The 25,081-nt window shown below is 44.8% G+C and overlaps 1 protein-coding gene across 2 annotated transcripts in view; it reads left to right on the forward strand.

Annotated features, from left to right (window-relative positions):
- The window catches only part of CATIP (ciliogenesis associated TTC17 interacting protein), a 430,282-nt gene that overhangs the window by 142,596 nt on the left and 262,605 nt on the right, over nt 1-25,081 (forward strand). For both annotated transcript variants that reach the window (XM_069616835.1, XM_069616836.1), the window contains exon 4: nt 11,907-11,996. In XM_069616835.1, coding sequence (XP_069472936.1) covers nt 11,907-11,996 — 90 coding nt within the window. The remainder of the gene's footprint in view (nt 1-11,906; nt 11,997-25,081) is intronic.

Consider the following 25,081-nt stretch of genomic DNA (forward strand, 5'->3'; position numbering starts at 1 on the left):
AGGTTACGTCCCTCTTATTTCTTGTACAGATTGCAGGTGCAATGTCCTGAGTAGTACAAATGTTATTTGCTAGGATGTCAAAGGTAATCAAGTGGTGATTAGTCCAGGCACACGGTTGGTTGGACTCAACGTTGATGTTGCAATTTAGATCAACTAGCCAATCAAGAGTTCTGCCCTTGATGTGTGTAGGTTCCTTGATGCGCTGAGTGAAGCCTAGGCTAACTAGTGAGTTAGTGATATCCTATGCTGTGGCGTCATTAGGATCTTGGAAGCCATGGTTAAAGTCGCCTAAGATAATTTGCGATTTAATCTTGGTATTGTCTGCAAGGATGTAGAAGATGTCTTCAGCAAACGTAGTGATAGGTCCGGGAGGCCTATAGATAAGGTGTAGTGGGATAGTTTGGTTAGGAGATCTGGCTAGTTTCACTGATAGAAGCTCTGCTGATGGGATATGTTGGTTCGGAGTGACTCGGAGGATAATAGAGTTTTTGTGTATGAAGGCAATGCCACCTCCTTTGGTTTGACTGGTGTTGCGGTCGCTTCTGATGATGGAATATCCTGTGGGGATGGCCAGTGATAGTAGTGGTCCAGAGGCTTCATGAAGCCACGTTTCCGTAATGGCAATGAAGTCGAGGTCAAGTGTCGTGATCAGATCGGCGATGTCGAGCACATGAGCAGGGAGGGATCTGTCATTGATCAGGGCTCTCTTGATCATGGTTTTTTGAGGGGTAGGGATACTAGTAATAGGTTTGATGTTCTTGGTGCTAAGGGATAATGGGGTGGTACGGGTAGTAGCCGTATGCAATGTGGAGTGTCGATGCGTGGTGATGTTGGTGTAGTGCTGGGTAGCGCTGGGGAATCTGGAGCCAAGTCTGAGGTTCCTTGTATGTACGGTACATGGTTGGTTGGGGGTAGGTTTGGTGGCAAAGTGTTCTAACCAGGGAGCTGGTGAATTGAGGTACGGGTTGAAGGTGGGTGGTGAGAAGGCCAGTGCAGGGTTGGAGCCGGGCTGCGGGATAGTAGGCATAGCACAAATGTGAGATTGTCCTCTCAGGTTAGAAGGCATGTTGTGCCCTAGGTAAGTGGCACATGGTAGCAATATGGGAGCAAGTGTCTCGGTTATTATAAATTCTGTAAGTAGAGCATTAGGGTATATGATGAGTATCCAGGTCAAAGATACTAACTTAAGAATAAGGCGAGGTGCAAGGTGAATAGCACAGTGTAGTATATGCTGCCAGTACATAGTGACGCACATTAAAGATATAGGGCAAGATGGTGGCAGTGTGAGTATGTCAAAATGTCAGGGGTACCTAAGGTAAGACTAGTCACTGCTGGGCAAGATGACCTACATACAGTGCAACAATGCAATAGATGGGTACCCCCTACGTCGCTGGCAAAAGGGGAAACAACCAGCAACAAAGCACAAAAATCAAGCCAGCGGATATGTAAATAAGTCTACTGAAAGAAGCACAATCCCACCAGCAGTCGGGAGCGGTCCCTCTATAAACTCCTCAGATCACTGCACATAATTCACAAAAACATTTATGAAAAATTTGTTTTGCTTTATTTAATTAGAAACATTAAAATGGTTATTAAATAAGTCAGAGCTCATACATGAATAAGAGTAAATGTAAATATAGAACATACAACTATACAGCACGAATAAAGTGCATAATGTGAAGAAAATACTAATCTCCCAATAGGACTGCTAAGAGCTTGCTGCCAGATCACAAGCTGGGGAATGATCACCATCGTCCCCAAATAGGTCTAAGTCAGTGTCGGTGGATTAAACCCACTCGAGAGAAGGGAATCCCTCGGGTAGGAAAAATCCTGGTCAACCGAACAAAGTCAGGATGGTTTAGAAATGAATTCAAAGATGGATTGAATCCTGAAAGTGGCAGAGAAGAAAAATCGTTGTTTCCAAATGTAGCAGTTCAAATATTTCATAAAACGAGAAACTGAAGAATCTTCACAAAAGTAATAATAATAAACCCATACTCTAAAAAATCTAACATGGGATGCTATACGTCAACTACTGAGGTGACATGCGAAATAAACCACAAATACATAAAAACAGTATAGTGAGCATGGCGCCTTAGAACAGGTAGTTTCGATGGGTGAAAGAGCAAACACAGCTTCAACAGTTTGTAACTTTGTGACTTTCAACAACTTTTCAGAAAAGACAATATTTACATTAGTGCTCCTCAACACCTTCATGTAGACAAGGTACTCTTCTTCTGAACACTGACCTTCCAAAAGGGCAGCTACTTTGCCACTTTTGTCTTTATGCAACATCAATAACCAAAATGCCCTTAAGGATGCAATTCTACCTTTCCTCTTTTTGGCTTTGCCAATGTGAGATTTTATACCAGCTTAAATTGTATGGAACAATCATAATTAACAAGCTTCACCCCTTTTAGAAATTGTAGTCACCCCTTCTCTTCCGGTTGGCCCCATTAGCTTAGTGACATGCCTTTTGTTTATTCTCTTTTGACTCTGCACAAAATAGCCGCAGCTCTTGGCTTTGGCAGTGCTTGTACCACTCTTGGCTGAGAACAATGAATGTACCACTGGGAATCACAATTCTTAAAGTTCAGTCAATTCAATTCTGTGTTACAATGTTTTCTACTGCTTTACAAATGACTCTTCAGTTAGCCACACACGATTAGTATTTCATCTTTTTTGTTCAGTCTTATGTTCAATTGGTGCCACTCAGATCGTTTCACTTGTACGCGAATCCTACTTTTGTTGCATTCATTGTCCGACGAGCAACGGTCGGGTTAACATTGCTTTCACCCATAGGCAAGTGATTCTCCATTGTTACTGTTGCCTGCCTTTGTTCCCGTGAGGGATTTGAAAGCTCTGTTACAATTACCGGCTTCTGTCTTCGACCACCTTTATAGGCTGCAGTACTTCCAGTGCTCTGGCTTCTTACGCACAGACACACTTCCACTTTGAAGTCATAGGGCTGTCTTGATCCAGAGACCCTCGGCTGCATACCAGCTCTCAACCACGGTCTCCTGCACGCTTCTTGCTGTGCAGTCTCTGCAATTCGGTTCACGTGGGGGACAACTATATTCCTTCACGCTCCCCGCTGCGGAACCTCTGCACTTCGGATTTATGGGCAAAAGGACCCTCTTAGGACAAGCATCTGGAATCTGCTTGACTGAAGTCACTACGGCTGCTTGACTAAAGTCCCTGCGTATCTTCTTTCCTCAAACTTTTGCATGGACTGGCAACAATGTGCTTTCCTTCTGCTGCAACATCTCCATGTAATGGCCTGCACCTAAGGGGGCCGTTTAAGCCTCTCTACCTCCCTCAGGTGTGGGTCGTTAGGCCTAACAAGCTGACCACTTCTGCAACATTGCTCTTGAGCCCTCTTCCTCGTCCCAGTACTTAGGGAATTATGGGAATTGAAGTCCCCAACAACAGAATTAGCTATTTGTAATCAGCTTTCTACTTTTAAATTCATTTTTATTTTCTCTAAGTATATTTAAGGAATCATCAACAGCATTTACTTGAAAAGGAGAAGGCAGTTCTTTTAAGTCATTATGAATCGATTTCCTTTCCCTGTACTTTTGTAAGTTAGGGGGGTTTCTAACTTTATAAGTCTCAGATGGGCTTTCCTTGCATAGGATGTTTAAGGATTTTATCTTGGCTTGACTCACATTAGAATGTTCAGTTTGTGGATTAGACAAACCATAACGACAATAAGCCATTACAGGCTTTGGTACTTGTGAAAGGTTCTTCCCCTTTAAAGACAAATACTGTGTTTCATTCCACGGGATCTCCTCACCACCCTGAGCCTTGTCGCCTCCCAGGTGATCCTCCCTCAGAGCACCACCCCCAAGGTCAGGATCAGGAAGCATCTGCCTTTCCATGGCCACCTGGGAGGAGACTTTAGTCAGGGCTTTAGTGAGGGATCTGCAGGATTCATCACAGCACGCTCCAGGTAGGACATTGCAATCCGGCCACAAAAGCTTATAAACAAAGACAAACGATCATGGTAGGGTTGTGCCAAACAGCTGTGGATCTAACAAACTGGACAACACAATCGATGTTATAGGGCCATTATTCATGTAATGTTCATGAAAAACAGACTCAGACTTTCAGGATGAGAAGATTGTGGTTTCAGCCGAGTGAATGGCAGATGTGGCTCCAGCAGCTTTGTTGGACGGGGGACCCATTATTAGGAGGGTTGGTGCTTTGCGGTCTGGCTTCTTTTAGCCGGGCCCAAGCACAGATGTAATCCGCCCCACTACTTTCATCGCGCCTGCGCGTCCCCGCTGTGTCGACCCAGCAGAGATTAAAATGGTAGGGGGATTTGTGCCCAGTGTTGCACAAATTCCTCATCCCCTACCCTTTCTGCACAGGATGCGTCTTATCTTGCATGGGAGGTGTAGTGTTTGTTGCATGCTTTGGGGACGGTAGCTATGTAGGATATGAAGTAAATGTTGGGGTTGATGGTGAAGTCTACGGATTTGACAGGTATGGAAAGGGATATGTGTGGGTTGTCCATAGCGAGTACTTTGATCCAAGGTGCAAGGTTGGAGTTTGTGCCTGGGGGGATGGTCATCTAAATCTCTCTGTTTAATCATTTATTAAACATACCTTCTTTCTCAATAGAACTGTCAGTGTTTCAAACAATACTTTTGGAAAACTCAATTTAAAGACAGCCTACTTGACATTCCTACGTATAAGTCGCATGCACAATAAAATGTGTCTATTTCTTGGTTTTCCTTCAAGGGTGTTTCTGTTGCACTAATGTATAGGAATTGCACATTTATCATTCTTTAATGGACAATTTAAAGTGGGAATAATGGGTGGCAGTTAAAAAAAACTTTTTTCTTTTTCCTTGAGTGGTTCAGAGCCAATAACAAGACTCTGCTCAGTGATAACCAGGGAATTGTGACGGTTACATTATGTTCCTAGGCATGTGCAAAGTGAGTTAGTATATGGCTCCCAGCCTGTACTTGGCCATTGCAAAGAAAGGGAGTCAGTGATCCCCCAATATACACAGCATTTGGCTATATCAAATCCAAAGTTTCCAAAAGCAGTTATACTTCTGAAATATTTAATAATTCTGAAGGAAGTACAGTCAGTGTTTATACCCCCGCCCCCATTCAGCACTTTCACAAATAAGAGGGGCTGGGATTTAATCTATTCCCCTTCAGAATATACCTCACCTCAGAATTGTATTTCCCCTTAGCATTATACTTACATAGGGTTTATTTTGGCTCTCTCACAGATAACTGGGTACCCTTGCAAGGACTATCTAAAGTCCCCCCCTCTACTAACAGGTAGGCATCAGTCAACCTGGTGGGTCAGCTTCCCTCCACAGCCTAGTTGATCTCCTTCTGTGTCTGGGCTGTCTTCTTCCTTTTTCCACTGACAAAGGCCTAAAGTTGAACTCCATATAAGACTCTCCCACAGTGGTTGGCCAGCAATCGAAAATGAGTTCAAAGGAAAGCAAGCTATTATGTTCTCCTTACTGTTGTCAATTTTTCTTTCTATATACTTCTTTCAGCCAGTCCCCCCCGTCGCTCCCAGTGAGTCAATCAGTTCATGGGTTTTACCTTTTATAGATTAAAAACCACTCCCTTAGAGGTGTGTATCATTTCTCTATTTTAATTGGACAGTCTGTGGGATTGGACAGTGTTCAAAAAGTGACATCACACTAAACCATTCCCTATATACTTATTGGGCATAATAATGAAGAGGGCAATTCAATGGGAGTAACATTCTAATCCAGTTTCACTCCCATTTGATGTTAGGTCATTTTCTAAAACCTTCTGTACCAGTTACTGTTCTGTGATTAAGTTACTAATGAGTTTGCCAGATTGCTCTCACTCAATCAAATGATGCCAGTCTCATCTCATCACGACATATGATGTGTGTGTGTCAGGTTTTAGCTCTTTAATCGCTGATACATTCACACAAATATTTTATTCCCATCTCAGAATATCAGCCTAGCTAGCACAGATGTTAGGATATATGAATAATTGACATGCAACGTATCTGTATACAAATATCGACAGTTGTATAATTTGCATAATGACACAAATGTGAAATGATTGTTTTACATTTTAACAATTTAAAAAAATAAGTAAGTTGCTACAACATTCCTATCAAAAGATATTAAGGAACATGTGATCCCATATTTAAGATTTAAAGATGCACCTATTTTCCTCTCCATGTAATATGTTTGACAAAATATTAATTGGCATTCGCTTCCCTGGCCTGGTAGCAAGCCCAATGGTGTCGGTCCTTTGAGGATCAGAGCTGTGCCATATGTGACCTCTGAGTGACCCTGTTGTCCTGGCACTATTGTCAGCAGTTTCTTTGAATTTAGGCTGCTCATGGACATTTGTTGACCCAGTCCTGTGCCCCATGAGTGAGAAGAGCAACTTGCTAATCATAATAATAATGTCACAAATGTCAGACTTCATGTATTTGCAAGCATGAAGGGATCCTTGGTGGAAGGCCTGGTTGATGAAAGTTGATGATAATTTGGGTCAATCCAATGCGAGCCCATGTTTCAGGATATATTTCACTGGATTTATAGGGAAATGTTAAATAGACCCAGTGACAAATGGAAACTGTTTATGGGCATCATTTGTTTTGCTCTTAATTGTTATTGTTATTGTTATTTTGCACTTATATAGCGCCTTACATACCATTGGTATGGTCTGAAGGCGCTGGTAGGTTGAACGCCCTTGGGAACCGAAGTTCAGATCAGTAGAGAGAGTAGGGAGAGTCAAAAGATGCGTGTGTGCACCGGATATGTGTGCAGCTCGTGCGGTACACGTGTAATAGCTGATTCTTATCGGTAGGTGTGGTGGTTGAGAGATCAGGAGAATGTGTTCGTTCTGGCAGGATTTATCCGGAACGGATGTGGCTGCGTTAGGCCTGAGGAAAACGCCTGGCTGGGGGTGTGAGACCAGCAGTGTTTACATGAGAACAGTTATACCGAATGGTGTCATAGTATCTCTGTGTTCTAGTTGAGTGGTGATGTAAAGGAGAGAGTAAGCGTGGGGTGTGGTATGAATGGTTATATGCTCTTTCAATGTGCAACTTTAAATGCAACTTTCCCAGATAGGGTACTGGGCGAACTTCTAAGTTCTATTTTCCACAGAGAGGCTACTGGGCGAACTTCTAAGTCCAATTTTCCATACAGAGGCTATTGGGAACATTTCTAAATTCGATTTATCAGCGAGGCTACTGGGCACACTTCTAAGTGTAACTCTCGCAGAGGCTATTTGGTACACTTCTAAATGCAATTTTCACAGAGTGTCTACTGGGCACATTTCTAAATTCAATTTTCCAGAGAGGCTATTGGGCAAACTTCTAAATGCAACTTTCCAGAGTGTCTATTGGATACACTTCTATAATCAACTTTCACAGATGCTATTGGTGGCACTTCTAAATGCAGCTTTCACAGAGGATATTGGGCCCATATCTAAATTCAATTTTCCACAGAGAGGCTACTGGGCGCACTATTAAAATCCATTTTCCAGCGAGGCTATTGGGAACACTTCTAAATTCAATTTACCAGAGAGGCTATTGGGCACACTTCTAAATGTAACTCTTACAGAGGCTAATGGGTACACTTCTAAATTTCACAGAGGGTTATTGGGCACACTTCAAAATGCAACTTTCAAAGAGTGTTTATTGGGAACACTACTAAATTCATAGCGAGGTTATTGGGCACACTTCTAAATGCAACTTTCAAGAGTGTCTATTGGGTACATTTCAAGTGCAACTTTCCAGAATGTCTATTGGGCACACTTCTAAATGTAATTTTCACAGAGTGGCTATTAGGCACACTTCTAAATGTAACTCTCATAGAGGCTAATGGGTACACCTCTAAATTTCAAATTAAGGCCTGCTTCTGTGAATAAAAGAACATTTGCACCGTTGGTGAATCTGTGCAGTGCCACAAAGTTTATAACAAAGGCCTGGTTTAATTTCCTTTGAACAAGCATCTACTCAGTACTGTTGCCGGGGTCAGAAAAAGAGCAATATTGCTGTCCAGCCCATGTTTCTGTTTCATTCAACAATGTAGTATTTAAAGGCACTTTCTTTTCCAGATTTTCATGTTTTATGTTGCTCTTTAATGAGGGGCATAAGAACATTTTTCCAATCCGGCTCATGTGGATACACATATACACTTCAAGTCTCTGTAGGTTTCATTTTATCATGCTGATTCTCAGTTCTATAAAGAAGAAAGCAGAAATTATGTAGTCTTCAATTTGACCTTCAATTTTCTATAAAATTCTGGGATTTTTCATCCCAGATGGACTATTCGCCATTTAATATATATTGCTGTATGCTTCTATGTAACTGAAAAAACTTTTTTAGGCCTTGTCATTAACTATGAACAGTTAACCTTTTGTTGTAGTTGGTTTGCTGAAATCATAGCATTCCCTCAAATATGTTTCTTTCTAATGCTTTGCGCAGAATGCAGTTCACTTATTTATTTTTAAATGTGGGATTTTTATTTGCATCCTTTCTTTTTGTATAGATTTCCCTACATGTCCTTACGGGACCAATGGGTGGGGATAATCTTGGACCTTTTGGGTATCACAAATCGTCTTTCTGGGTTACTAGTAGGGAAACGTTTCTTTAGTCCTATTTCTCAATAAATTAACGTACCTGGCTTGCAGGTGTAGTGAAAAGGGGGAACCCACACCCTCCCCTGGGGACAGCCCTTAGTGCAATAATCACTCCTAATCACCTTCCCACACGAGTAAGTATTTATGCGAAGCACAGTGAACTCAGTCTGGAAGAAAGCTAATCACACAGAATATAAGATGCTTGCATTTATTACTACAGTGTCTAATGAGAACTAAGCAGCATTTTACAATAATATGGGAATGAAAGTGCAAGCTGAATAATACCAATTGTCAGTCACAGATGAATATGCAATTATTTATCTTACGCTCCTATATATTGTAGATGAAGATATGATTGGATCACACCCACGACCCTCGCCACTCGAAGTGCCCGGCACCCCTCGAGAGAGGAGGGGAGGACTGGCCAAGCGCCCCACTGGCCTGCACCAGAGCGGGGATGTGATGCTAGGAGTCTTGGCCCAGATAGTGCATGGCTGGTCGTCTAGGCGCTGTTCCTCTTCGTGCACGCGTTTCACCAACAGGCCAGGATGAGTCCCTCCCTCATGGTTGGTTCTCTTATTAGGGGCTGCACGTCAATCACTATGACGTACCAGCTCTTCGAGAAGCTTCTAGGCTCACCCTTCCAGGCAGCAAATATGTTTTCCCCTGGAAAGTTACCGTCAGTCTTGGCTCTCAGGCTCAGTGCACGTTGTTGTGGGAAGCGCCTTTCTACATTCCTGTGTTATCAGTGCACCTGACTTCGCAGAGCGCAGAGAGACTGGGCGTGCCTGGCTCCTACAAGCTGCGCAGGCCTTCATGTAAAACCAAATGTTTATGTCTTGAAGGGCCTTCGCAGTTAAACCCTCGCAAGCATGCTGGGTCACTCAGATCGACAGGCCGGGCTGGTTTCAGCATTTTCCTCCACGCTTCGAATAAGCTCTAATACACACAAGATAGCTCAGTAGGTTAGTGCAAGTGCAGGTTACTGCAAGTGCCTAGAGGCTTTTCACGACAGCAGGCTGCTTCCTCAGAGTTATCCTGACTCTGTAAGTGGTAGCATGGCTGTGAAATCGAGGCAAACACTTCAAACAAAGCAGTATAGTTAACAGGTACAGTAAACTATTTCAATAGGCACGCATTAAGAGAAGTCTATATAATATAGTCATCAACATATATTCTTTATATCAAATGTTGTGCAAAGAACATGACTACAAAACTATAGATAAAACATATGATGATATCATTTTCAGAAAGAGTCACCCAACAGGGTAATCAAGTGTTCAAACATATTACAGTACTGCCACTTTGCTCACAGCCCGTTTCCTCGAATCCAGATCCCCTGCAATTTTTTCACACCATTTTACAACAAAAATGTAGATGGGGGAGGCTGGGGTTAGGTATTTAGAAAGATATGAGGGAGGGTTGAGTGTAGTGGTGGCTCACCCCCGCATTTACTACAATAAAATGCTGTAATAAAAGGTCATAAATCCCATATTACGAAGTCCTACTTAAACTTTGGAGGGATTTACAGGCTTCTTTAGGATTACATCCCTTCAAACCTTCTACAGTTATTTCCATTTAGAGGTGGTGTACCAACTGGACCTGTTGGGTGAAGGGGAAGGAATCCTGCTCTCACTTTGTTCTGATTCCAGGCCGAGCATAGCTTCTCCATCAGGTTGTGAAGGGGTGAGGAATGCTGGTGCATAGGATCAGCCGCCTTCCTCGGGCGAGACGTCCTTCCTGTCGCATTGGGGCCAAATCGTAGCGATCTGGGCCCCTCATAATTCTTTTAGTAAGCAGTCTTCCCTTGATGTTTCTTACAGGCAGGATGCTTTTTTAGACCAGAGTGTTCTGCGTAACCATTTCATTTGCAATAAGATGACATTTGATGTCTCCCATCCACTGTATTTGTATTGTCTAATCTGGAGGGAAAGTGTCTGGATGTAAGAGTAATGACATTTATTTTTATTTATTCAATTCTTCTAACGCTCCAAATGCCCATAGACCTCAAGGCGCACACAAATAATGCACAGACAGCGAGATACAAAAGTACAGGAGCAGGAGAGTAATGCACAGCCAGGATGACTAGCCAAAAAAGTGTGTTTTGACTGCTTTTGTAAAGCAAAGCAGGTAAGAGATACAATGTATTTTGTTTGGGAGGGCATTCCATTCCGTGGATGCCTGCACTGAAAAGTTGCAGCCACCAAATGTAGACAATTTGAAACGTCACTGTTTGAGTTTGTGCAAATCCCTTGATTGCAGGGCACGTGAAGGTTTATCTGGAGTCCATTGTTTCATAAAATAAGGAGGGGCAGTGGATGACCAGCATGTGTTAGCCAGTGTTAGAATCTTATGAGGAATCCTGTGTACTACAGGCAACCAGTGTAACCTTTTTTAGGCCTCAGAAACGTGCTCATGTTTTCACAAACCGAAAATTACGCGAACAGCACTATTCTGCACCATCTGCAGCGACTGAATATTTGACTTCGAGGTCCCTGCCAAGAGACTATTACAATAATCGAGTCTCAAGTTAATTTGTGCCGATGCGAAGGTGGATCTATTCTCAACAGAGATATAGGGTCTGATTTGGTTAAGGAGTTTAATCACGTAACCACAGGAGGTCCTAATATGGGATACATGATCTTTCATATTAAGCTCTGCATCAACATGGACACCTAGGGTGTTTACACCAGTAGACACAGGAATCGGACTGCTAGCAATGGAGACGTTTTTATACAAAGCATCAAGTTTATTTAACCTTTGATTGGTTGCTACAATAAGAAGTTCATGCTCGCTATCATTAATGGAAAGTGAACTTATGATCATCCAGATGTTTCAGGTACTCTTAATATGTATCTCTCCTATCATGACAGCTCTTACCCTGCCCATGTAATCCTTCATTCCTATGCCAGTACCATTACACTCCTGTTTGACGTAAAAACTTTGGAACTGGCGGTTGGTCTACGGGAGCCAATCAAATATGGGAGGGGGTTATCCAGACACATGAAGGGATTCTAACGTGCCAGGGATTTTAATGTTTTGAATTCTGAAGCTGCATAATGTAGCATATTTTGAACAGTTTCGAGGGATGGCCAACTGCAGGGGTAGGGTTCCCAACAAAGTTGTGATGGAAGAAACGCTATGGACTAAGAGTACCTGAATCATCATGAAGGTAATATTTCATTGTTCATTGAATGAATCAAATTGTAGCTCTTCCACCACATTTTTGGCTGTCATAAGCTATGTGTTGGGCACATGTTGTAATTTACGCTTTGAATTTGATTTTTAAAGATGAAGTCGTGGCGGCACCCCTCCCTCTGCCCGATGCTGTCCAGCCTTTGAGGTCGAGCACAGAGGCCCTGGAGTTCCTGTCGCTCATTGGTTAGTGCGCTTCCTTTGTTTATTGGGGATGGGTTTTTTACTTGTGTTTTGCAACTGATCTGGTGCAGTCAGTGTCCAATGCCGATTAATTTGTAACATGGCGCTTCTCCATTGAGGGAAATAAGAGTATCCCACCACCCCCCAAAACAATGGATTGATCAGAAACTGAAAAGGTAGAAAAGTGTTGTGTAGAGGTACCATGCAAGACCTTGCCTTGCACATTGCTCACATGGCAGCTCTGACAGGTAAGATGGGTTTTTATACCCCATGCCTCATTAGCTCCCCTAGTGGTCTCTTTCAACTGACAGCGCAAACAAGGGTTCTAATGGCTATTTTAGAGAGGGCCACTGTAAAGCTAGCAAGCTGAAAGGACTGTTCTGCCGGCTCCCCTCCTTTAAATTCCACATACACCATGACTTTATTTTCCCCTCTCTCCATTTACTCTCCCAACCTTGCCCTAAAAGAGTGTCTTGGTGGCTCAAGGTAAATATGCAAAAGTGAAAGGTAAATATGCAAAAGTGAGTCTGAGCCAAGACTACAACCAAGATCCGTAACCGTGTCTAAAATAGACTTGTGGGGTTGCATGCAGGGATGGCGCCGGGGTCTTTCAATTTTTTTCAACTGCTATGGGCCGCACGCCTCGTGAGGGGAGGGAGGGGCTCTGACTGTGACAATGGAAGCTTAACAGCTTTTCCTAAGCAGTCATTCAGGGTTTCTGCTCCCCTACTGGCTGCCTTTCTTGTTTTGCTCCTGTGCCCAGGACAGTAAACATTGCCTACCTGCACCCCCCTCCCCTTGAGGATTATGTCACTGTATCCAGGCATAAACTGAGACGGGGTTAAATCACTGACTCTAGACACGAGCTGAGACTGTGAGCAATGCACACACATTCACTAAGAAAGCCGCATTCTTAGCATTATGTTGATGTAGGAGACTAGGGGTCAAGCAAGTAATGTTGTGAAATATGAGAAACAAAACATATAATTTTGCAAAAATCTCCCCATTCCTCATCCTGTATTGATAATGTGATCAGATAAGTGCATTGGGAAGAGAAAATTGCACCAGGTGAAACTACTTGTGCTACAAAAACGTATATGCATGTTTTCCACTGCCCTTTTGGTTTTGAAAACCTTAAAGGATAGTTCCGGGACTTTTTTTTTATTGTCCCTAGGGGTCGGCCATGTGTTTGTAAGCATAAATCGGTAGATCGTAGAAAACTTTCCTATGGACCTTACCCGACTTTTCGCCCATTATCGCACTCGAAATCAGCCTCCATTTTGTGATAATCCTATCATTTCGCCCCATCGACCTGGCTCACCTGCCTTTGCGGCACTAAATCAAATCCCCCTCCCCTGAGCCTGACATCAGCAGACGCGTACTGCCCATTTCAAGCACGTCTCGTGTCAACAATCGCTGCGCCTCAGCTATTGACGTGTTGCCATGGAAATGGCAGGACGCCTCTTTCCCCAATAAGTATAAACAGACCGTTTCACAACACACAGCAGCAGATTTTCGATTCCATTCCTCTCTCTGTGTTACTTTGAGTATTCTGTGACTCGTTTCAGTGCTCTGGTCAGCTACCTTCGTCGCTTGTAGCCCGTGTAAACACCTGTACCATCTCGGTAAATTATTTTACTCTGTTTACCACACAATGGCTACAATAATGCCCTACATGTACGAGCCTGAGTACACCGAGGAGGAACTACTGGAAAGGGAAGCACGCGGAAACGATGGGGATTCGGACGGCAGTTGGGAGGACCAGTCAACGGATGAAGAGCCTGGACCATGTCGCATGGACGGCGTCTCCACCTGGTGCACGTGCAATCGGTGCAAGCTAATGCCCACTGAGGAGGAGAACTGCTGCTGCCGTGAAAATTCCGGGTGCTTGGCCTACATTTCGGAAAGCAAGCAAAGTCTGCAGGAAGGCGAGCAAAGTCCGCAATGCATCACCGAGCTGCCAGAGTTCAGGGAAGCCTGCCTCTCACGGACCGTGTTGAGGATGATGATGGTGCTTATGCACGAACTTCGCGGCACTGTTCGTCCGCGTAATCCGAGTAACGAGTAAGTATACTCTGTTTGTGATGTCAGTGATGCCACTACTATTTCATGGTCGTCTCCCACATATAAAAGTACATCTACATATCATTCGAACGCATGTAAATTGGTTCCATATTGTGCATTTTCTAGATATAATTTTTTTCTAAGCAAAATGACATGTTTTACCTGAATCGACATTGATAAGAAAGTTTTGTCAGTTTAATACAGTTTGCATCTTTCTTTTTCACAGGTGGTACAGGCTGGTGGCCTATCGTTGCTTCACTTGGTGGCTTCACGGGAGGCTCGGACACCGCGTTCGGAGAGTAATACCTGCCTGCGCGGTACTTGCCATTAGACAACATTTCCCCAGTGACAGTGGACAATACCGCGGGTTTTCCCTCGATGTGCTGCAACCTCAACTTTACAATGTGTAATGTTTATTATTTATGTTTAATTAAAATCTAAAATAAAGGCCAACAAATATTTCAACAATGGTTGTTTTGATTTTTTAAATGAATCTAGTGTGTCTCCGTTGAATAGCCTTCCAGTGCCTTGTCTTGTCACACCACATGTCTCCGGCCAGCATCCTCCCTCACGCTGGCCGCACACCTTCAATCCACATAACCGTTGAACCCATATATGCAGCAGTCATACATATATTATTTTGTGGGTTGGCATCAAGCGTTGGCAATAAAATGCCGTTGGATTTTATTGATACAAAACATGGTTATAGGTAAATAATAAATATGGTTGATCATAATAAATCCTCTTTTTGGGCACCGGGTACAGAGATGACCCCCATATATTCTCCTGGGAGGGTGAGGTATTTATAAACTCACCCCCCTGCCTTCCATGTAGTAGATCCTGCAGCCATCCTCTTACATTCAGTTAGATGGCCTCTCCTTGGTGAGGCCCTGCGGCAAACGGGTCTTGTCTGCACGACCACCGCCCCAATCCACCCCCCCGCCCTATCAAAGGCAGTTCGCACCAGGGTACTTGTGCTGCTGGCAAGTGGAGCTGTCAGGGAGCGATAAAGGCCAAGAGGTGCCAAAGACCATGTACACTTCAAAGTGGTCTATAGAGCATGGGTTGTTGTTCCCATGTCTACCTCCAGACCCCGTGTCTCCTGCCACGCATCCCCCCTCTCGCTGGACGCCCCCCTGCAATCCACATAAGTGTGTCTCCATTCACGAGTCTCCCTGTGTCTTGTCTGCACGACCACCGCCCCAATCCCCCCCCGCCCTATCAAAGGCAGTTCGCACCAGGGTACTTGTGCTGGCAAGTGGAGCTGTCAGGGAGCGATAAAGGCCAAGAGGTGCCAAAGACCATGTACACTTCAAAGTGGTCTATAGAGCATGGGTTGTTGTTCCCATGTCTACCTCCAGACCCCGTGTCTCCTGCCAAGCATCCCCCCTCTCGCTGGACGCCCCCCTGCAATCCACATAAGTGTGTCTCCATTCACGAGTCTTCCTGTGTCTTGTCTGCACGACCACCGCCCCAATCCACCCCCCGCCCTATCAAAGGCAGTTCGCACCAGGGTACTTGTGCTGCTGGCAAGTGGAGCTGTCAGGGAGCGATAAAGGCCAAGAGGTGCCAAAGACCATGTACACTTCAAAGTGGTCTATAGAGCATGGGTTGTTGTTCCCATGTCTACCTCCAGACCCCGTGTCTCCTGCCACGCATCCCCCCTCTCGCTGGACGCCCCCCTGCAATCCACATAAGTGTGTCTCCATTCACGAGTCTCCCTGTGTCTTGTCTGCACGACCACCGCCCCAATCCCCCCCCCCCGCCCTATCAAAGGCAGTTCGCACCAGGGTACTTGTGCTGGCAAGTGGAGCTGTCAGGGAGCGATAAAGGCCAAGAGGTGCCAAAGACCATGTACACTTCAAAGTGGTCTATAGAGCATGGGTTGTTGTTCCCATGTCTACCTCCAGACCCCGTGTCTCCTGCCACGCATCCCCCCTCTCGCTGGACGCCCCCCTGCAATCCGCATAATGCCACGACATATACACGTCATTCATTCAAAAACACACCCCTGTTTCGAATTCTTTATAACCCACTTCATATTTCTAATGAGAACTTCTTTGCGCTTTGCTAGTCAACCCGTGAAGGTGCTGGTTATCTGCTCTTCGTCTCTGTGAACTTCCGTGACCACTTTGAGCAAACTCGTCAGTGTGCAACCTGTGAACTGCTCCCTGTTCTACGACAAGAAACTACTCTGATCCCTGCATCTAACTGTTTGTTCGTCAAGGTAAGGCCATGTACCATAATCATTTTGCGTCCAATTTTTTAATTTATATCTATTTGCTAGTAGTCATCAAATTGCATCCATGTTTTCTTTTCGTTCACGACAGTACATGCAAGGAACTAGTCACATGTTCTGAGTTTAGTCAAATTATATTTTTCTATTTTTTTAAAGTTATTGAAATACTTATCCGCATGTGAATAACGTGTATAGTTCCAAGAACCAAAACGAACCTTGCATCGAACCTTTCATGTGTCATTTAATTTTTTAACACATTGGTATTCATAGAGAATTGTTGATCTTTACTTTTCAGAACTTTCCACAATGCCTGCCTGTTCCATTGGCGGTTGCCCTTCGAAGACCCATAATAAATCTGAAGGTACTATAATGCATGTTTTCCCTAAGACAATAGATCAGATAAGAGAATGGGTCCGATATTGCGGATATCCACCGTCTGAGCTAGAAAGTAGAGTCCTAGAAGTCTTTGCAGACAAGAGGGGTGATCGATACCGCATCTGCAGCAGGCACTTTAGCTCAGACATGTACTCCACATCATTGCTAATAAAGAAGAAAACACCGCGAGCGAGGCGAAAATTGCTCTCAACCGCTTTCCCCACTCTATTCGTCCACATCCCTCCACTGGTGAGTCAAGTTTACGGATTTAGCTCTCGGCCTTGCGGTAGTGTGAGTAGCATTAGCTAACCATAATTTCCCCATTTATGTCTCCACTCAATATGAAGGCGGAAGATTCTCCATCCGTGTCGTTATTGCAGTCATCAGCCACTTCAAGCGCCTATCGGGTAATCTTACTTAGCTATTCTGCCACTGACTTGTTTTAGGCATGTAAATCAATAGTTTTAATTTATCGTGTAATTATTTTACCTAATGGTACACCACAGTACTCGTCCTCTAGTCTTTGTTTTCAGTTATAATTATTGTTATCCAAAATAATGCAAGTACTGTCTTTCAGGGAGATGCTGAGGAGTCCAACGCATTGACGACAACCGTAGATGTCACTCAGATGCTCGAGGTACGTTTCCGGACAGTTCCATCGATGGAGATCATCAGATCTTGCATTCTTGTAGCGTGATTGTTACACACAATGTTTCTTTCGTTTTTAGCCATTGGTATGTCCTTCTGTCGTCGCCCTCCTATGTGTCTTCTTTTTTCAATATTGTGTTCATTACTAATGAAAGTCCTATGTTTCAGGGAGTCGATGGAGCATTAGTCCAAGAAGAAGGGGGAGCATGCAGTTACGGGTCGGCGCAACAGCTTGCAGAAGTGTGCACCGCAGTTACAACGTCCCTTGATGTTCTTATGCATTTCGAGGTATGGATACTGACAGATCGATCAAGCGAGATCAAATGACGTGATTACATCCGCTATACTTCCTTCTTTATTAACGCAAGTACTATGTTTCAGGGAGCTGACGGAGCTTCTTCTACAAGAACATCACCCCTAGTAGTTGATGCAGATCTCTGGGTGGTGACACTTCCAACGATGGAGCAAATCGAATCATATTTAGATATCCATTCTTTATTTTAGACAACTCATCAAAGATTGTGCAGGACTATTTAGATGAGCCGTTGACGCCTGCACAAAGTTTATGTTCTTTTTAACAAAATAGAAAACCATACTAATGCAATTACTGTGTTTCAGGGAGTTGCTGAAGCGTCATCTTCAATAATATCATCAATGGAAGTCTATGCGGAGCCCGAGGTATGGATCTTGACAGTTCCATCTAACTAGATCAACAATGCGTGAACTATTGTCGTTTGAATGTTCTACACAATGCGTTCATTCGTGTTTTGCTATTGAGATGTACGTATGGGTATTGGTCCCCAAGTACATTTTGTGTTTTCAATATTATTATACATACTAATGAAAGTTCTATGTTTCAGGGAGTCGATGGAGCGTCAGTGAGTGATGGATGTGCTTATCATGAAAATATAGTCGTTGCAGCGCGAGAGGAAGTGGAGACATGCACACACGAGTCGGAGCAACAGCGTCCAGATGTTGAAGTTCGAAGCAAGAAAGTTTCAAAGAAAAGAAAGCAAAAGAAGGTTAGTGTCCTGTTCACTATATTATGTTGTCTTTCACTGTCAATAGTTCAATACTGTAAGTTGTGTTTAAACTGAACATCCCTTTTCTATTCTGTCCTCTAGTTGCGAGTGGGTGTAAGAACTCGATCTACACAGACAGTGAAGCGAACGAGAGATGTTGCTTGTCAAACCTTTTGGCAGGGACTTGAGACTGGAGATGCATCGTGCCAATGGGAAGAATATGAAGTGATTGACAACGGAGCTATACCACCACCAGCCATTGATAGTGAATGTCCTCCTGGTAGTTTGGATGCAGTCGGAGATCAATTCACAGAATCCACACCCGCAAAAAATAAGAGCGCGAGAAAGTTGAAAACATTGTTTTTTTCTCCCATTTCCGGGCAAGGAACAGTTGTTGCAGAAGAGAGTGAAATGGACGACAATGAAACACCATCAATATCACTCAGCATAGCGGAAGACGATATCAGAGATTGTACCTTTCATGTGAGTGACATGTCCTCAACGTTACAGGCCGAACCAGCTGGGATGCAGAGTGACAGTATAAGGAAGGAGGCCAAATTCATTGTATTCGATAGCTGTTTGATGGATATTATTATGATGATGAAATGTGGGCATTGGGTTGGTGGGGAAGTATGTGGGGAGCCATTGATTAATGTGACTCGTGCAATTCGAGGCACTAACCTTAAAATACATGCCACCTGTACACAATATCATCCGTTCGCATGGTCTGCACAACCCATGCTGGGGCAACTGCCAGCAGGCAATCTACTTTGTGCAGCGGCCGCACTTTTTAGTGGTTCAAGTTTTAAAAAGTTACAGTATTTCTTTCAGTTTGTGGGAATCCATTTCATTGGGAAAACTCAGTTCTACAAATACCAAACCGATTATCTATTTCCAGCCATCAGCGAAGCTTGGAGAATGGAAAAAATTTCAATGGAAAGTACATTCGCGGGCAAACGCTTCAGGCTAGCCGGTGATGGACAGTGCGACAGCCCAGGATTTTCAGCCAAGTACTGCACCTACCACTTTCAGGACATGGAAAGTAAGAAAATTGTGAGTTCGGTGGTCGTGCAGGTGTCACAAAGTACATCCTCAGTGGCCATGGAGAAAGTTGGCTTTGTAGCATCATTGCAAGAACTACAATCGCGGGGAATGGTGATCGACCTGATAGCCACGGACAGACACGTTTCAATTGCCAAGACAATGAGAGAAGAGTACAAAAATATAAATCACCAATTTGACGTATGGCATCTTGCAAAAACAATCAATAAAAAATTGTCGGCTGCAGGAAAAAAAAAAGATACGCAAGGTATTTCACAGTGGTCCAAGTCAATCAGCAACCATCTTTGGTGGAGCTCAAAAACATGTGAAGGGTCGTTGGAAATTCTACTGGAAAAATGGCGGTCAGTAATGTTGCACTGCAGCAACGTACATCGATGGTCGACCAATGAACATTTCCACAAATGTGAACATGGCCATTTGTCCACAGAGGAGGCACGGAAGAAGAAGTGGTTGATTCCTTCATCACCCACTCACAAGGCCATTGAAAAGATTGTATTTGATAAAACTATAACAAGAGATTTGAGGGGACTCACGGAATTCTGCCACACAGGAGATTTGGAGGTGTTCCACAATATGTGCCTAAAGTACAGGCCCAAAAGGTTGCATTTTGGCATGGAAGGCATGATAAATCGGACTCTTCTAGCGGTCTTGGCACATAACCATAATGTTGGCCGTCAACAAAGTAGGACGACCGGAACTTTAGGGACGCTTCGCTACAATAAGGCCTTCACTAAAAGAAGTAAACAATGGGTGATCAAACCAGTGTTTGAGGATATGCAATATGAGTTTATTGAGAGACTTATCGTAGATGTCCTCGATAGGCACATACATGGAGTGGTGAACGAACCTATGCAGGGGACAACTGCATTGCCACCCAACATTGCCTCTGTTCCATGTCCACCTAAAGCAGAGCTCATTGAGAAATACACATCACGGTTTAAATGATTGTAATTTGATTGTCTGTTCTCTCGAGTCTCCTCATGTTGCAGGCCCATTGCATATGTGTAGCTATGTATTGTGTAAATAAAAGTCATTGCTCAGTGTACATGCAATGTGTCTCTCCACCCTTGCCCCTCCCTTCACCGTGCAGTAGTGCGAACCACCCGGGTGTCACCTGTGACTTTGCTCTCAAGTCTCCTCATGTTGCAGGCCCATTGCATATGTGTAGCTATGTATTGTGTAAATAAAAGTCATTGCTCAGTGTACATGCAATGTGTCTCTCCACCCTCGCCCCTCCCTTCACCGTGCAGTAGTGCGAACCACCCGGGTGTCACCTGTGACTTTGCTCTCAAGTCTCCTCATGTTGCAGGCCCATTGCATATGTGTAGCTATGTATTGTGTAAATAAAAGTCATTGCTCAGTGTACATGCAATGTGTCTCTCGAACCTTGTTGATTTGCGCATTAAATTAAACCAAACAGTAATATAAATCATTTTTACAAAAATTATAGAATGTTTCCGTATTACAAACACATTGCCGACCCATAGGGACAGTAAAAAAAAAAAAGGCACGCAGACAAGATGCCCTTACACTAACTGTAGCAAACTAGAAATGTCTGCTCGCTCAAAGTGAAGGTCAGCTGCTTTGATGTTTTGCTCGGGTGGCGGAACGGCCCACGACCCAGTATAAGGTTCTATTGGGATTTGACCTTGACAGGCCGGGACCATCCCGAAAGACTAAGAAAAGATAATGAATAAAATTTCAGAAACGAAACGATGAGCCACGTTCATTAGAAGAAGTAACCTCGGCATAGAAGGAGTGGTTTTTCGGTTCTGCCCTACACAGAGAGAAAATGGAAAATGCAAATATAATGTAAGTAACTTTTGATGCGTTTATACCGCAATTTAATTACTATACAGTGGCTTTATAGACGGGTTCAGTTGTACTTGTTCGTTCTATGTGGCATATTGTTTTCTACCCTTTCTTGAGAACCATCTCCGTTTACGGAAGCACCTCAAAACCTTCGACTTTGCTTCTGCTTTCTCTCTCCCTCTCCCCTGCTACAACTGGTCCACTGTCTGCGACCTCGGTCCTGGGCCCTTCCACTCTCCACCTGCACTGCCTCCCTGTCAACCCCTGCACTGGGGGACTGTCTCAGTATCGTACAGCCCCCCCCTTCCCAGCACTTGTTCTGCACTTACCTTGCACTTGCCACCAGCTGGCCCTATTTATTTATTATTTTATGCTACTTACCTTGTACTCCCCTCCCCCCACCCCCTCCCTGCCTCGCCACGCCTTTAAAGACTTGTGTACACCCAGTAGCGCTGTCCTAGCTATGAAATGAATAATTTTAATAAGGATCTGATGGTGAGACTAATTTCATTTTTTATGTTTTTAGGTACGTGATTCACTACTGTCCATGCCACGAGTACCAGACACCGGTGGACGGCTTTTTTAGCCGCCAGTTGCTTCTCCGCGTGAACAACGTTACCACCCTGACCATTTTATGGGACGATCGCCAAGTACAAGTATGCCCTTACGCGGTACTAACGGTTAGATGCAACATGCCTACCGTTGTGGTGGCCTAGTGCCTCGTTGTTGGAACAGCCATGCGATTATCAGTGCGACCGAAGAGCTTATTGTTATCGTAAACCAACACCCTGTGTACTGCACACGGACATTGCTTCCCTCAAGACGAACTAATTTGGATCGAGAGCAAATAAAAATGCAAATCGCTGAATATTCTCTAAACATTTGATGTCCAATAAATGTACTTTGCCAAATGTACAATCTTGCCGTTTGCTTTTAAACCACGGTTTCACATTCCGAATTGTGGCGCTGTATTGTGAGATGCTCTAAGACCCGGTGTACTGCACACGGACATTGCTTCCCTCAAGACGAACTAATTTGGATCGAGAGCAAAGAAAAATGCAAATCGCTGAATATTCTCTAAACATTTGATGTCCAATAAATGTACTTTGCCAAATGTACAATCTTGCCGTTTGCTTTTAAACCACGGTTTCACATTCCGAATTGTGGCGCTGTATTGTGAGATGCTCTAAGACCCTGTGTACTGCACACGGACATTGCTTCCCTCAAGACGAACTAATTTGGATCGAGAGCAAAGAAAAATGCAAATCGCTGAATATCTAAACATTTGATGTCAAATAAATGTACTTTACCAAATGTACAATCTTGCGGTTTGATTTCAAAGTACAGTTTCATATTCCGAATTGTGGCGCGCTGTATTGTGAGCTGATCTGTGTTGATTTCCGGGTTCTGTGTGGAGTCGCGTAGAAGACGCCTGGGCGCGTTTGCCTACGCAGCACAGTAACGTCACGGGGAGAGGCAGGGAATATGAATGTTTTGATAATGTCAGGCTCAGGGGCGGGGGAATTGATTTAGTGCCGAAATGGCAGGTGAGCCAGGTCGATGGGGCGAAATGATAGGATTATCACAAAATGGAGGCTGATTTCGAGTGCTTTAATGGGCGAAAAGTCGGGTAAGGTCCATAGGAAAGTTTTCTACGATCTACCGATTTATGCTTACAAACACATGGCCGACCCCTAGGGACAATAAAAAAAAAGTCCCGGAACTATCCTTTAAACTACAATGCATTTTTGTTGCTAAAACATGGACGTGTGTGTTCTCAGCCAAAGGCAAAAGAGGCCCTGTGAAGGCATGAACTCGTGGCCCTGGTCGCATGGATTGGAGCGTGAAATGTCCAGGCCCTTGAAACCCACTACAGTTCAGAGCACTATACTCCGTGGTCATTTACCGCTGCCTAATGTTGGCTATCCAACCTTTGCAGACAATACCTCTCAGAATTCTCTACTGTGTCAGAGGGAAAACCTGGACCAGACCCAGGAAAGTCAGCTTAGAATCCGGGATCTATGTGATCACTGTGCCGCCAAAAATGTTGACAAAAAAAAATGCCGTTTACAAAAACTGCAAAGCACAGTGATCACAAGATCACTTTTGCCTGCATCCCCATACCCTCCTCCCCCTTCCCTCCCTACTTACCTTTCCATGGCACACTTATGTGTGTGCCACCGACTCACCTCTATCCCTGCGGTGTCAGTTCCCTTCCACTAAAGTGTGTCGGGACTGGTGTTGTGGGGCAGTGCATACCCCTCGTGATGTCCGTGAGCCCCAGCCCCCGCTACAGACTCACACAGAGACGTCAGCTCGGTTCGGGCTCCCTGGTCACAATGACCATCGGGGCACGCCCCCTTTATTTAAAGGCACGCGGTGGAGTGCAAAGTCACTCCACCGTGTGCCGAAGCCCTTAAAGGGGCAGCACTACACTCCTCCTTTTCCATGAGGACAAAGCATAAATAATATAACTATCACACTCAAAACACAAAATGTTAACCCACTTACTCACATCAAACCACACAACAGTACCCTTCAACCCCTTTAATCACAGCCACCCCGGGTCCCCTTATGACTGGCGTACCCCACCGGGGTCGCTCAAAGTTATTGTTCCAATACATAGTCACTGAGGCAAACAGGTTTCCCTCGCCCTGTCCTCAGGGGGTACCTCCTGCTCGCTTCCGGTAGGGGAGTTCCACCGGCGGCTGGCATGCTGACTGGAGATCGAGGGAGGGGTCCGGCACCCCCGCCCTCGTCTGGTACGTCCACAATGTCTTGGTCCTGAGGGGCATCTGTCCTGGGTTCCCCCAGTCTTTTAAAGAAGCTCACATTCCTCGTGACTGATGCCCAGCCGCCCGAGGCTGTCACCATGGACCCCTTCAACGCAACCACATCCAGTGGCTCCGGTTCGTAGGGCAGGGATAGCTTCCCATGTGGGTGTCTGTTTCGAAATTAGCACCTCATCCCCCGGCACGAGGTGCTGAGGTCTGAGGCCTCTCCTAACGTTCTCTTGCTTGGTCCTTAGCTGGTGGTCTTGCTCCACTTGCTGGTCGTCAATGACCCCGGTTCTTTTTCTCTGACCTCGGGCCACTCCCGTGGAGGTGTGTGGAGTGGTCCGGTATACGCGCAGGAATTGGTATAGCGTCCTTTCCAGGCATCGCCCTTGCCCCTGCGCTATGTGGAATACTTTGTTTAAGGTGCGCATTAGTCTCTCTGCCTCCCCATTTGCCCTAGGCCAGAGCGGGGTAATTTTCCGGTGTTGGACTCCAAAGTCGTCCATCATTGCTGCAAATCGCTCGCCTTGGAAGGGCGCCCTGTTGTCAGAACACAGGGTTTTAGCGAGTCCATGAGCTGCAAAGACCTTTTCCATGGCTACCACCACGTGCTTGAAGGCCACTGACTCGATGGCGGTCTCCTTCTGTGCAGGGGAAGCAGCCTGACACCGGGACACACGAGGCCACATACTCGTCGCTCCAGCTTCGGGAACCATACCTTAAGGCATAGGCAGGCCTTGGTCTTGGCGGCCCTTTGATGACCCTGGTGGGCCAGACCAATAACCTCCTGGACTGTGGCCTGAGGGACCACGATCCGGTCACCCCTCAGTAGGAGTCCGGTTGCCGAGAACGAAAGTTCTTCCCTCACTTTCCACAGCTGCTCGAGTGCCACCGTGGCCTCTTGCGTGCGTCCTCTCAGCGATTCCAACACGCTCCTCCAGGACCCTAGTTGCATGGCCGTTCTTAGGATGCGAAAGTATTCATCCTGTGCCGCCACAGCCTCCAGGTCTTCCAGTGGTAATGCATTCAGGGTCACTGCCTCCATGTCATGGCCACTGGGCAAGGGCCCAGTACTTCACTTCCTGCAGG

This window comes from Ambystoma mexicanum, chromosome 9, assembly GCF_040938575.1.
Source record: "Ambystoma mexicanum isolate Mex_15411 chromosome 9, UKY_AmexF1_1, whole genome shotgun sequence".
NCBI classification, from domain to species: domain Eukaryota; kingdom Metazoa; phylum Chordata; class Amphibia; order Caudata; family Ambystomatidae; genus Ambystoma; species Ambystoma mexicanum.